The 14,993-nt window shown below is 41.8% G+C and overlaps 1 protein-coding gene across 1 annotated transcript; it reads left to right on the top strand.

Annotated features, from left to right (window-relative positions):
• Positions 1-233: 233 nt before the first annotated feature.
• On the top strand, positions 234-14,089 carry LOC121844330 (zinc finger protein 2 homolog). Its single transcript, XM_042314321.1, has 3 exons — positions 234-478; positions 5,851-6,863; positions 11,820-14,089. Exons 2-3 carry the CDS (start codon positions 5,921-5,923, stop codon positions 13,205-13,207), a joined length of 2,331 nt encoding a protein of 776 aa, XP_042170255.1. The 5' UTR covers positions 234-478; positions 5,851-5,920; the 3' UTR covers positions 13,208-14,089.
• Positions 14,090-14,993: the final 904 nt, after the last annotated feature.

The raw sequence follows: 14,993 nt of genomic DNA, 5'->3' as shown, positions 1-14,993 counted from the left end.
ATATATTCTATGACGTCCAAAAGGAACCATATAGGAGGAATGATCCGATTTATTGATTTTAACATAAAAATGCATGTTGATTAGTGATTTTTGGGTAGTCAGTATGATTTTATCCATATCAATTTTGGGATATTTATTTTCATCTAGTTTGTGGCAAAAACACACATTTTTGCATGTAGTTCGTCATAAAACCCGAAGTAGAAGCTTTTAATCATGGTTATAGCTATCGGTACTCGACTGCTCTGGTTTGTGTGTGATGAAGTTGGAAGTAACATTAGACAAGGAAGAGTTAGTCATCTAGATAAGTCTTCAAGCATAGCTGGATATTCTACTTTACTTTCAAACTCCAACGGGAAACTGACATTAGAACAACGTTGTCGAAGGAACATCAAACGAACGTCAGGAGACATAACGTTACTTCTTTCCCACGTGGACAGAAACGTGCTAGCTAGCTACTGTAGCCTTTCACCTGAATCAGGTAGGTAGCAAAGATTACGGTCACAGTCATACTAGAGCCGAGTTTATGTTTTTGTACACCACATTATTAACCCCTTGTACGATTAGCTAATATTCAGGGCTTTCATTTGATAATAACTTAATTCCCGATGTGTGAGGTGGCGACAAACACCCGAAAAGTTGTGTTTAACGTTGCTAGCTAACGTAGATAACTATCCAAGTAACTTTAGAAGATTGGAACATTCTCTATTTAAACTTTTACGTTGAACCGAATAACTTTCATTTTCATGTCGACATTTGTCATATATGTATATATATGTAAACATTCATACACATAGCTCATATATTATACAGCGCCAAGCCAAACCGCCTGACTCAAGTCATCTTACCTACCCCTGTTAAAACAGGAACTAGCTCACACAGCCAGCAATAAAACTACCCCCCTAACACTATCCCCTCAGCTTTGTTGTCTCCCGACCCCAGGAAACAAAGACATTCCATCGCAAGAACACATACACCCAGCCATAAAACTGACCCCCTCTGCTCTCCTGTGTCAGATTTCCTGATACACAAATGTCTCCTTGTATAAACACACATCTCACTCAGTCCAGGTCAGGGAGCTCAGAGAACACGACTCTGCTATGCACCAATGGGGCCCGCTCTGGCTAGAGCAAGGCCCGCCTCCAACCCTTTGTGACCAGTCAGAAGACCAAAACGACAAGACTCCACCTACTTTATTCTATGTATAAAAATGAATGTAACCTTTGTATAAGGCCTCTTTTTCACCTGACTCCTTGCCGAGTTATATGAACTAGATCCGTGCACGTAAAACTGCGGGCCAGATATCTTTGACTCATTAAAACTGTCTTTTGTTACAACTGAAATCCACTCTGTCCAGCGTCCGTGATTTGGTCTCAACTCTCCAATATATAAACACCAATCATAACACATTACATTGTTGAACGCTATGTTATGAAATCTGCCAAAAGCATAAAAGCTGGTTTACTACAGTCCGTCTATCGACATGTCTGTGTAGACCATTACCGTAGCAACATCATGAACGTTCTATTGTCGTCCGACATCATACTTGTCGTAAACACAAAACGACAGCCCCTGCATGACATCATCAGCCCTGTGCTCCAAATAACATACTTTCTCTATTTTAACACCAATAAAGCCATCCGTTTAAAAACACATTGAGGAAATGTCAGCCAGGTTCGTTACTTGGTAGCTAGTTTAAATAATGACCAGAGTATATCCAAAGACTTGTAACTAATTAAGTGATAATGCCAGAGAAGTCGGTGTTTGGAGGATATATTGGCACAGGTGTCATCGAGGGCTGGCAAATCATGCCAATACATCCTCCAAAAACTGGCTTTGTTGTACCTTTTTTTTAAATGGACTTTTCTTTGTATATATCCATAAAAATGATATCAGCTGATTCATGATTTCGACTGGCTGAGAAAAGCTACATGTCTGTCTCCTCCAGACTCCCTACACATTGCAACATATTGAAACAATGTTGCAAATGTCAGAGAGACAGACAGCAGGGTTTATACAAATCTCTGCTGTTGAAAACTAGATGTTAGTCTAAAAGAAATGTGAGATGATGTCTAGATGCTTTTTGTAGTGGATCAAGTTTATAAACTGCCTGGCTGGGCTGATGAGACAGTGGATTGCACAGTCAGCTGAAACAGAGTAAATAGCAGCAAAGACACAGCGGTTGCAACTACAACAAAATATTTCAAATTTGGACTCATCAGACCAAAGGACAGATTTCTACCGGTCTAATGTTCATTGCTCGTGTTTCTTGGCCCAAGCAAGTCTCTTCTTATTATTGGTGTCCTTTAGTAGTGGTTTCTTTGCAGCAATTCAACCATGAAGGCCTGATTCACACGGTCTCCTCTGAAAAGTTAATGTTGAGATGTGTCTGTCACTTGAACTCTGTGAAGCATTTATTTGGGCTGCAATTTCTGAGGCTGGTAACTCTAATGAACTTATCCTCTGCAGCAGAGGTAACTCTGGGTCTTCCTTTCCTGTGGTGGTCCTCATGAGAGCCAGTTTCATCATAGCGCTTCATGGTTTTTGCGACGGCACTTGAAGAAACTTTCAAAGTTCTTGACATTTTCCGGGATTGACTGACCTTCATGTCTTAAAGAAATGATGGACTGTCATTTCTCTTTGCTTATTTGAGCTTTTCTTGCCATTATATAGACTTGGTCTTTCACCAAATCTTCTGTATACCACCCCTACCTTGTCACAGCAGAACAGATTGGCTTAAACGCATTAAGAAGGAAAGAAATTCCACAAATGAACTTTTAACAAGGCACACTAGGCAGGGTAGCCTAGTGGTTAGAGCGTTGGACTAGTAACCGGAAGGTTGCAAGTTCAAACCCACGAGCTGACAGGGTCGTTCTGTTGTTCTGCCCAATGAACAGGCAGTTAACCCACTGTTCCTAGGCCGTCATTGTAAATAAGAATTTGTTCTTAACTGACTTGCCTAGTTAAATAAAGGTTATTAAAAAAATTGAAATGCATTCCAGGTGACTGCCTTGATGACAGCTTTGCACACTATTGACATTCTCTCAACCAGTTTCATGAGGTAATGGGTGGCTACTTTGAAGAATCTCAAATATTACATCTATTTTGATTTGTTTAACACTTTTTTGGGGGTTACTACATAATTCCATATGTGTTATTACATAGTGTTGATATCTTTACTATTATTCTACAGTGTAGAAAATAGTAAAAATAAAGAAACTGTTGAATGAGGAGGTGTGTCCAAACGTTTTGATTGGTACAGTATATGGATGATGTATAAAGGCACATTTAACAGTTAGGCTGTTGATTATAGACCTAATGAAGATGGGGTTTCCTCACTTTCCTTAGACCATTAACAAGGAAACTGCTGTTTTCTCGTCTCCCAACTCCACCGCATTGTTCTCAACACCTCTCTCTCTAACATCACTCCATTACCTCTCTCTAACATCACTATATTACCTCTCTCTATAACATCACTACATTACCTCTCTCTAACATCACTCCATTACCTCTCTCTATAACATCACTCCATTACCTCTCTCTATAACATCACTACATTACCTCTCTCTATAACATCACTCCATTACCTCTCTCTCTAACATCACTCCATTACCTCTCTCTGTAACATCACTCCATTACCTCTCTCTGTAACATCACTCCATTACCTCTCTCTCTAACATCACTACATTACCTCTCTCTCTAACATCACTCCATTACCTCTCTCTCTAACATTGCTCCATTACCTCTCTCTCTAACATCACTCCATTACCTCTCTCTCTAACATCACTCCATTACCTCTCTCTCTAACATCACTCCATTACCTCTCTCTATAACATCACTCCATTACCTCTCTCTAACATCACTATATTACCTCTCTCTCTAACATCACTCCATTACCTCTCTCTCTAACATCACTCCATTACCTCTCTAACATCACTCCGTTACCTCTCTCTTTAAACATCACTCCATTACCTCTCTCTATAACATCACTCCATTACCTCTCTCTATAACATCACTCCATTACCTCTCTCTATAACATCGCTCCATTACCTCTCTCTCTAACATCACTCCATTACCTCTCTCTATAACATCACTCCATTACCTCTCTCTATAACATCACTATATTACCTCTCTCTCTAACATCACTATATTACCTCTCTCTCTAACATCACTCCATTACCTGTCTCTCTAACATCACTCCATTACCTCTCTCTATAACATCACTCCATTACCTCTCTCTATAACATCACTATATTACCTCTCTCTCTAACATCACTCCATTACCTCTCTCTAACATCACTCCATTACCTCTCTCTATAACATCACTCCATTACCTCTCTCTAACATCACTCCATTACCTGTCTCTCTAACATCACTCCATTACCTGTCTCTAACATCACTCCATTACCTCTCTCTCTAACATCACTACATTACCTCTCTCTCTAACATCATTCCATTACCTGTCTCTCTAACATCACTCCATTACCTGTCTCTCTAACATCACTCCATTACCTCTCTATATAACATCCATACATTACCTCTCTCTAACATCACTACATTACCTCTCTCTAACATCACTCCATTACCTGTCTCTAACATCACTCCATTACCTCTCTCTCTAACATCACTCCATTACCTCTCTCTCTAACATCACTCCAATACCTCTCTCTCTAACATCACTCCATTACCTGTCTCTCTAACATCACTCCATTACCTGTCTCTCTAACATCACTCCGTTACCTCTCTCTATAACATCACTCCATTACCTCTCTCTAACATCACTCCATTACCTCTCTCTAACATCACTCCATTACCTGTCTCTCTAACATCACTATATTACCTCTCTCTAACATCACTCCATTACCTCTCTCTCTAACATCACTCCATTACCTGTCTCTCTAACATCACTCCATTACCTCTCTCTCTAACATCACTCCATTACCTCTCTCTCTAACATAACTCCATTACCTCTTTCTCTAACATCACTCCATTACCTGTCTCTCTAACATCACTCCATTACCTCTCTCTCTAACATCACTCCATTATCTCTCTCTCTAACATCACTCCATTACCTGTCTCTCTAACATCACTCCATTACCTCTCTCTCTAACATCACTACATTACCTCTCTCTAACATCACTCCATTACCTGTCTCTCTAACATCACTCCATTACCTGTCTCTCTAACATCACTCCATTACCTGTCTCTCTAACATCACTCCATTACCTCTCTCTAACATCACTATATTACCTCTCTCTCTAACATCACTACATTACCTCTCTCTCTAACGTCGCTCCATTACCTCTCTCTCTAACATCACTCCATTACCTCTCTCTAACATCACTCCATTATCTCTCTCTCTAACATCACTGCATTACCTCTCTCTCTAACATCACTACAATACCTCTCTCTCTAACATCACTCCATTACCTCTCTCTCTAACATCACACCAAAATGCTGGTTAACTTTTCTATTATGCACATAGCAACATGGTCTAGGAAAAGGCGCCAATTCAACAGCGCACTGATGTGATTCAGAACCGCGGAGAGCGACCGCATTTGTTTTAAAATATATACATTTTTTGTTAGTGTTGTTCTGACAATATAGCTATATACAATTACAGTAGCACATGTCTTAGACGGATGGACTGTACCATCCCCACGGCCTCCACAATGGATCAGTCCACTCAGACAGGAGCCAATCAGAAAGGTGTCTTACACCATGATTATTATATATTTTTTGCTACTGCTCAACTAAAGAAATCTCTGTTGACCAACAGCCAAACAATGGACCAGTCGACTAAATGGGGTCAGCACTAATGTGTTCTAATCTTTCATTTTACTTTCATTACAGGTCATCTAACTGAACTATATCAGTCTTGACATTGACTTCATTTCTGTTGTTGCCACGTGAGCAGGACAATATGAGTGGAAAGAGGGAAACATTGATGGATGAAATGGAACAGAGTTTATACACTTTAACCAACGACAATTTACGCTGCCTGTGTGAACGCAGTGGAATAGGTGGCAAGGATGGCTCTGATGTTCAAGGAAAGAATCACCATCACTCATTGTGCCGTAAAATCCTGGAGGAACTTTGGGAAAATGCAGATTCAATGGAATCGGAGGAGCAGGGAATGTCTTGGTTACTCCAACTGAAAGAGGACATCAGGAAGATACAGGAGGAGGGTATCGGTGCACCTTTGAGTCCCAGCCAATCCATTGATGATGATGCTGTAGACTGTGATGAAGACGAGAACCAGAAGGACATGGATTGGTTACCTAGCAAAGGGCTGGAGGGGGAACCCATGAGTCCCAGCCAATCCTTTGATGACAACGCTGCAGACTGCGATGAAGAATGGGATGAGGAGGACAGGGATTTGTTGCCGAGCAAAGGCCTGGAGGCAGAACCAGCACCAGAGAGACACACACCAGAGCAGAGGGAGAAGAGAGTGAGTGGGTCCCCCTCTCTGTCCTCTCCTGGTAATGCCTTACTGCAGGGTCTGAAGAGAGTGAGTGGGTCCCCCTCTCTGTCCTCTCCTGGTAATGCCTTACTGCTGGGTCTGAATAGAGTGAGTGGGTCCCCCTCTCTGTCCTCTCCTGGTAATGCCTTACTGCTGGGTCTGAAGAGAGTGAGTGGGTCCCCCTCTCTGTCCTCTCCTGGTAATGCCTTACTGCTGGGTCTGAAGAGAGTGAGTGGGTCCCCCTCTCTGTCCTCTCCTGGTAATGCCTTACTGCAGGGTCTGAAGAGGGTGTCTGTGCGGCTGGTCGACTGCAGGAAAACACCAGGGTTGAGAGGAACTGCTGGAGGAGGAGACGAGGAGGAGGAAGGAGATGAGGAGGAGGAAGGAGACGAGATTCATCAAAGTAAGTGCAGCAGGATACCTTTTGTTTTGGTTCCATTGTGAAGTTGAGTTGTTGTTTTCTAACATTACAGTGCAGTCCAGGTGCCTCTGATATCAACATTTGTAAGTTGCATCAATACCTTTGTGTGTAACATTGTAGAATCGTTAAGAGGACAGTGACATACCAAATCCAATCAAATGTCTTTTTCACACATGCCGAATACAACCGGTATTACTGTGAAATGCTTGCTTAAAATGCAAAGGTTTTAATTTAAAGCCTTAATTTTAGAATCGTAAAACATAGAGGACAGCGATATGTAATGCACTCCCCCTGCCCTCTAACATCGCTCCATTACCTCTCTCTCTGACACCACTCCATTACCTCTCGCTCTAACACCACTCCATTACCTCTCTCTCTAACATCACTCCATTACCTCTCTCTCTAACACCACTCCATTACCTCTCTCTCTAACATAACTCCATTACCTCTATCTGACATCACTCCATTACCTCTCTCTCTAACACCACTCCATTACCTCTCTCTCTAACATCACTCCATTACCTCTCTCTCTAACATCACTCCATTACCTCTATCTGACATCACTCCATTACCTCTCTCTCTAACATAACTCCATTACCTCTATCTGACATCACTCCATTACCTCTCTCTCTAACACCACTCCATTACCTCTCTCTCTAACACCACTCCATTACCTCTCTCTCTAACATAACTCCATTACCTCTATCTGACATCACTCCATTACCTCTCTCTCTAACACCACTCCATTACCTCTCTCTCTAACATAACTCCATTACATCTGACATCCATTACCTCTCTCTCTGACACCACTCCATTACCTCTCTCTCTAACATCACTCCATTACCTCTCTCTCTAACACCACTCCATTACCTCTCTCTAACATAACTCCATTACCTCTATCTGACATCACTCCATTACCTCTCTCTCTAACATCCATTACCTCCAACATTATTACCTCTCTAACATCTGACAACACCACTCCATTACCTCTCTCTCTAACATAACTCCATTACCTCTATCTGACATCACTCCATTACCTGTCTCTCTAACACCACTCCATTACCTCTCTCTCTAACATCACTCCATTACCTCTCTCTAACATCACTCCATTACCTCTATCTGACATCACTCCATTACCTCTCTCTCTAACATCACTCCATTACCTCTCTATCTGACATCACTCCATTACCTCTCTCTGACATAGCTCCATTACCTCTCTAACATCACTCCATTACCTCTCTCTCTCACATCACTCCATTACCTCTATCTGACATCACTCCATTATCTCTCTGACATCACTCCATTACCTCTCTCTCTAACATCACTCCATTACCTCTCTCTCTGACATCACTCCATTACCTCTCTATATGACATCACTCCATTAACTCTCTGACATCACTCCATTAACTCTCTCTGACATAGCTCCATTACCTCTATCTGACATCACTCCATTACCTCTCTCTGACATCGCTCCATTATCTCTCTGACATCACTCCATTATCTCTCTGCCTCTGCCCCATCTCTCTGTCTATCCTCTCACATCACTCCATTACCTCTCTCTTTGCCTTTGCCCCATCTCTCTGTCTATCCTCCCTCACTTTTGCTCCATTGTCTCCTACTTTTTACATCTCTACCGTGACTCGGTCTGCCCTCCATTTCTGCCACTGCACCCCCCTCCTGGTAAGGCTCCTGGACTACTGTTCAGAGAGATTGACTTCATCACTACTTGTTTTTGTAAGAATTGTTGACGTGCTGAATGCACCGAGGTGTCTGTTTTTAAACTAGTAGCACAGAGCTCGGACATCCCATGCATACCCCTCGACATGCCACTCGAGGTCTCTTCACAGTCCCTAAGTCCAGAACAGACTATGGGAGCCGCACAGTCCTACTATTTAAAGCTGCAAAATGTTTCATCGAAATGTACAGCTGTGTGTCGTCCGCATAGCAGAGAAAGTTGACATTGTGTTTCCGAGTGACATCACCAAGAAGTAGAATATATAGTGAAAAAAATTGTGGTCCTAAAACAGAACCTTGAGGTACAACAAAATGTACAAATCTTTCTGACAACCAAGCAAGAACTTGTCCATGTAGACCAATTAGGGTTTCCAATCTCTCCAAAATAATCTGGTGATCGGTGTCAAAAGCGGCAGTAAGGTTTAGGAGCACGAGGACAGATGCAGAGCCTTGTACACGCTCCCTTCTTTTCACTCGGTCATTTAGGTTAGTATTATAGAGTAACTACAATGTTGTTGATCTGTCCTCAGTTTTCTCCTATCACAGCCATTAAAGTTTTTGTTTTAAAATGACCATTGGCCTCATGGTGAAATCTCTGAGCAGTTTCCTTCCTCTCCGGCAACCGCGTTAGGAAGGACACCTGTATATTTGTCAGTGGTGTAAAGTACTTAAGTAAAAATACTTAGAATGTACTAATTTAGTTGTTTTGGGGGGTATCTGTACTTTACTATTTTATATTTTTGACAACTTTTACTTTTACTTCACTACATTCTTAAAGAAAATAATGTATTTTTTACTCCTTACATTTTCCCTGACAACCAAAAGTACTTGTTACATTTTGAATGCTTAGTCGGACAGGAAATGGTCCAATTTACACATCCCTATTCATACCTACTGCCTCTGATCTGATGGACTCACTAAACACTAATACATCGTTTGTAAATTATGTCTGACTGTTGGAGTGTGCCCCTGGCTATCTGTAAATAAAATAAAAACATTGTGACGTCTGGTTTGCTTAATATAAGGAATTTTAAATTACTCATACTTTTACTCTTGATACTTAAGTATATTTTAAAACAAAATACTTTTTGACTTTTACTCAAGTAGTAATTTACTGGGTGACTTTTACTTGAGTCATTTTCTATTAAGGTATCTTTACTTTTACTCAAGTATGACAATTGGGTACTTTTTCCACCACTGATATTTGTAGTGACTGGGTGTATTGATACACCATCCAAAGTGTAATTAATAACTTCACCAGGCTCAAAAGGATATTCAATTACTGGTATTATTTATTTATTTTTATTCCTAAACTTATTTCGGCTTTCCATAACAAATTGGTTGAATACTTATTGTTTGAATACTTACATTTTAAGCTTTTCACTTTAAATGAATTTGTAGAACTCAAAAACTCTGTAGAACTCTAGAACTCTTTGTAGAATTTGTAGAACTCTAAAACTCTGTAGAACTCTAGAACTCTTTGTAGAATTTGTAGAACTCTAAAACTCTGTAGAACTCTAGAACTCTTTGTAGAATTTGTAGAACTCTAGAACAAGATAATTCCACGTTGACATTATGGGGTATCGTATGTAAATGAATTCTGTAACACAAACAATATGGAAAAGATAAAGGGTGTGAATACTTTCTGAAGGTATTCAGACCCCTCAACTTCTTCCAATTTTGTTAGGTTACAGCCTTATTCTGAAATTGATTAAATCGTTTTTCCCTCATCAATCTACACACAATACCCCATAATGACAAGGCAAAACAACTTATTAGAAATGTTTGCTAATTTATATATATATATATATTTATATATATATATATATATATATATATTTGAAACCACATTTACATAGGTATTCAGACCCTTTATTCAGTACTTTGTTGAAGCACCTTTGGCAGTGATTACAGCCTCTAGTCTTCTTGGGTATGACACTACAAGCTTGGCACACCTGTATATGGGGAGTTTCTCCCATTCTTCTCTGCTTGAGGTTGGATAGGGAGCGCTGCTGCACAGCTATTTTCAGGTCTCTCCAGAGATGTTAGATTGGGTCCAAGTCCGGGCTCTGGCTGGGCCACTCAAGGACATTCAGAAAATTGTCCCGAATCCACTCCCGCATTGTCTTGGCTGTGTGCTTAGGGTCATTGTCCTGTTGTAAGGTGAACTTTCACCCCAGTCTGAGGTCCAGAGCGCTCTGGAGTAGGTTGTCATCAAGGATCTCTCTGTACTTTGCCTCGATCCTGACTAGTCTCCCAGGCCCTGCCGCTGAAAAACATTCCCACAGCATGATGCTGCCACCACTATGCTTTACCGTGGGATGGTGCCAGGTTTCCTCCAGACGTGGTACTTGGCATTCAGGCCAAAGAGTTTCATCAGACCAGATAATCTTGTTTCTCATGGTCTGAGTCTTTAGGTGCCTTTTGGCAAACTCCAAGCGAGCTGTCATGTGCCTTTTTACTGAGGAGTGCTGCGGAGATGGTTGTCCTTCTGGAATGTTCTCCCATTTCCACAGAGGAACTCTAGAGCTCTGTCAGTGACCATTGGGTTCTTGGTCACCTCCCTGACCAAGGCGCTTCTGCCCCGATTACTCAGTTTGGTCGGGCGGTCAGCTCTAAGAAGTGTCTTGGTGGTTCCAAACTTCTTCTATTTAAGAATGATGGAGGCCATTTTTTGGTACCCTTTCCCAGATCTGTGCCTCGACACAATCCTGTCTCGAGAGCTCTACGAACAATTCCTTCGACCTCATAGCTTGGTTTTTGCTCTGACATGCACTGTCAACCGTGGGACCTTATGTAGACCGATGTGTGCCTTTCCAAATCATGTTCAATCAATTGGATTTACCACAAGTTGACTCCCAAGTTGTAGAAACAGCTCAAGGATGATCAATGGAAACAGGATGCACCTGAGCTCAATTTCAAGTCTCATAGCGAAGGGTCTGAATACTTAGGTACATGTTTTTTTAAATTTTTTATAAATGTGCAAAAATGTCAACCTGCTTTCGCTTGGTCATTATGGGGTATTGTGTGTAGAGGATTGTTTATTTATTGAATCCATTTTAGAAAAATGCTGTACCGTAACAAAATGTGGAAAAAGTAAAGGGGTCTGAATATTTCCAGAAGGCACTGTAATACCTCAATATGATGTCACTTCTGTTTGGACAAACTGTATTCACTGTTTGTTTGATTGTCTCTTTCACACAGGAGAGAGACGTGGCAACCGTGGATCTTCTGGGGAGCCTCAACAACAACCTCATCATGCTGACGACCCAGACTGGAGTCTCGCCACATCAAAACACTTCCACAAACAACCACAGAGACATGCAGGGAAGAAACCTCACCACTGCTATGACTGCGGAAAGAGTTTCAGTGTTTTATCAGGCTTGAAAATCCATCAAAGCACCCACACTGAAAATAAACCATTCCAATGCTCCAAGTGTGGGAAAGGTTTTGCAAACAACCACTATCGAAAAATACATGAGAAAACGGTACATGAGCCTCCCACAGAAAGGTCTTACCACTGCTCTGACTGCGGGAAGAGCTACAGTTTTTTATCAACCTTCAAAAACCATCAAAGGATACACACAGGAGAGAAACCATTCCAATGCTCCAAGTGCAAGAAAAGTTTTGCTCAGAAATCCACTCTGAAAGCACACGAGCAAACACACATTCCTGCCGCAGAAAGGCCTTACCAATGCTCCTACTGCGAGAAGAAGTTTTGTATTTCGGCGTCCTTTAATTTCCATATGAGAATGCATACTGAAGAAAAACCATTCCAATGTTCCGTCTGCGGAATGCGGTTCATTCAAGCCTATTTACTGAAATCACACAAGTTTAAACACAAGCCCATTGAAGAAAAGCCCTTCAGCTGCTCAGAATGTGGTGCGGGTTTTGCCACGAAAGGTAGTCTCAAATTTCACCAGCTGATGCACAACCCAAGAGAGAGACCTTACCGCTGTTCTGAGTGTGGTCATTGTTTCTCTCATCTGATATATCTGAAGAAACACCAGAAGAGACACAGTAAAGAGAAGTCCATTGTCTGCGACCTGTGCGGGAAGACCTTCAACCATCCAAGCAACTTCAGAACGCACATGAAGATACACCGAGGAGTGAAACCGTACCACTGCACCGACTGTGGCAGGAGCTTCATATTCCGCCAAGGTTTAACAACACACCAGCGTGTGCACACCGGCGAGCTGCCTTACGTCTGCGATCAATGTGGGAGGAGGTTTTCTCAGTCCAATTCTTTGGTGACTCACCAGCGAACACACACCGGAGTGAAACCTTACCCATGCTTGGTCTGTGGGAAGAGCTTCAGTCGGTCACAAAACCTGGCTGCACACAAGAGAACTCATACTGGAGAGAAGCCTCACGCCTGTGATCAGTGCGGGAAGAGGTTTTCCCGAACCGACGCACTGGCTGTACACAAGCGCACTCACACTGGAGAGAAGCCTTACAGCTGTGATATATGCAGGGAGACATTCACCTATTTAGTAGCCATGCTGAAACATAAGAATGGACATGGACGTCCTGCAGGTGATGTACTCTGTGCTGAATGTCCTCAGGACGATTCCAGCCCTGTCTATGAATAGAGAACTTTGTTTAACTTGCAGAAGACCTCAATTTGTTGTTTTACTTACAATCTAACCCCCAGAGAGAGAGAGACACAAACACTCACACACGCAGACAAACCCAGAGGGCGGCAGGTAGCCTAGCGGTTAAGAGCGTTTGACCGGTAACCGAAAGATCGCTCATTCGAATCCCTGAGTCGGCAAAGGTTAGAAGGAAAAAAATCTGCTGTTCTGCCCTTGAGCCAGTTAGTACCCAACAACAACTGCTCCCTGGGCACACATGACTTGGATTAAGGCAGCCCGCCGCGCCTCTGTGATTCAGAGGGTTTAGATGTGGAAGGTTGAAGGCATTTAGTGGTGCAACTGGCTAGTTATCCCTCATTTCCTTTCCACCCAGAGGAATTGGGAGCACAGAGTGGTTACTATGAGTTTTGAGAGTAGTTACTCTGGTCTTTGAGAGTGGTTACTGTGGTTTTTGAAAGCAAGGATTGTGGCTTTAAATAGTCTGAAATCATAATGTTGTGTTGTATACATACACACCTGACAGGTGTAGGATCAGGTTCCTCTCCCCCAAATCTCCCCCAAATCCTATCTTTTAGCATTAGTGGGGAAAATGCTAAACTGACACAAGATCAGCATCTAGGGGCAACTTCACCCTACACTTGCCCCTTCCCTGGGGGCTGTTCCAGATAGCAGATTCATTGAGGTACTGTCCTAAATATTCTCAACTATTATAATTTTTTTGGACAAATATAGACTTGAAATTGGCAGAGTAGTGTAGTACATATACAGGAAGGAGTGGCTTCCGTCTGGCCACTCTACCATAAAGGGGTGCTGCAGAGATGGTTGTCCTTCTGGAAGGTTCTCCCATCGCCACAGAGGAACTCTGGAGCTCTGTCAGTGTGACCATCAGGTTCTTGGTCACTTCCGAGACCAAGGCCCTTCTGCCCCAACCTCAGTTTGTTCGGGCAGCCAGCTCTAGGAAGTGTCTTGGTGGTTCCAAACTTCTTCCATTTAAGAATGATGGAGGCCACTGTGTTCTTGGGGACCTTCAATGCTGCAGTAATTTTTTGGTGGCTTGGATTTTGCTCTGACATACACTGTCAACTGCGGGACCTTATATAGACAGTTATGTTCCTTTCCAAATGATGTCCAATCAATTGAATTTACCACAGGTGGACTCCATTCAAGTTGTAGAAACATCTCAAGGATGATCAATGGAAACAGGATGCACCTGAGCTCAATTTTGAGTCTCAGTGGGTCTGAATACTTATGTAAATAAGGTATATCTGTTTTTTATATTTTTTTAATATAAGTTTGCAAAGATTTGTAAAACCTGTTTTCGCTTTGTCATTATGGGGTATTGTGTGTAGGTTGATGAGGAAAATATTTTCTTTAATCGTTTTTAGAATAAGGCTGTGACGTAACAAATGTGGAAAAATCAAGAGGTCTGAATACTTTCCTGAATGCACCGTACATTCACACACAAACAATGAAAGCACATGGCAAAAGCTGGCTCCTAATTACTGATTACAATTATTTGACGAGCAAGCTTTTTTATTTTTGTGTTTATGTTGCTTAAACATACCTAGTATTACATTAACATTATGCACATTGTGACTGAAATCATTTCAAATACTTTATCTGGGCATGATTGAGTTTGACTGATGTATGTATAGTTGTAAAATAAGATAAGGACTGCAAGGGATTATGGATGTGTAAGTTGGTGGCAAGCTTGGCTCCGCTGTTCAAGGATAGAATCACCACGCTCATTGCGCTGTAAAATCCTGGAGGAATTTGGGTAAAA

This window comes from Oncorhynchus tshawytscha, unplaced genomic scaffold (genome assembly GCF_018296145.1).
Source record: "Oncorhynchus tshawytscha isolate Ot180627B unplaced genomic scaffold, Otsh_v2.0 Un_contig_10867_pilon_pilon, whole genome shotgun sequence".
NCBI lineage: Eukaryota > Metazoa > Chordata > Actinopteri > Salmoniformes > Salmonidae > Oncorhynchus > Oncorhynchus tshawytscha.
Note: the sequence above shows the minus strand (reverse complement) of the source record. Positions and strands in the feature narration are given on the sequence as shown.

Excerpts from the sequence above, each read along its gene's own strand:
- LOC121844330 (XM_042314321.1), top strand. The coding sequence starts at position 5,921 with ATGAGTGGAAAGAGGGAAACATTGATGGATGAAATGGAACAGAGTTTA. Across the intron at positions 6,864-11,819 it reads AGGAGACGAGATTCATCAAA|GAGAGAGACGTGGCAACCGT; the intron begins GTAAGTGCAGCA and ends TCTTTCACACAG.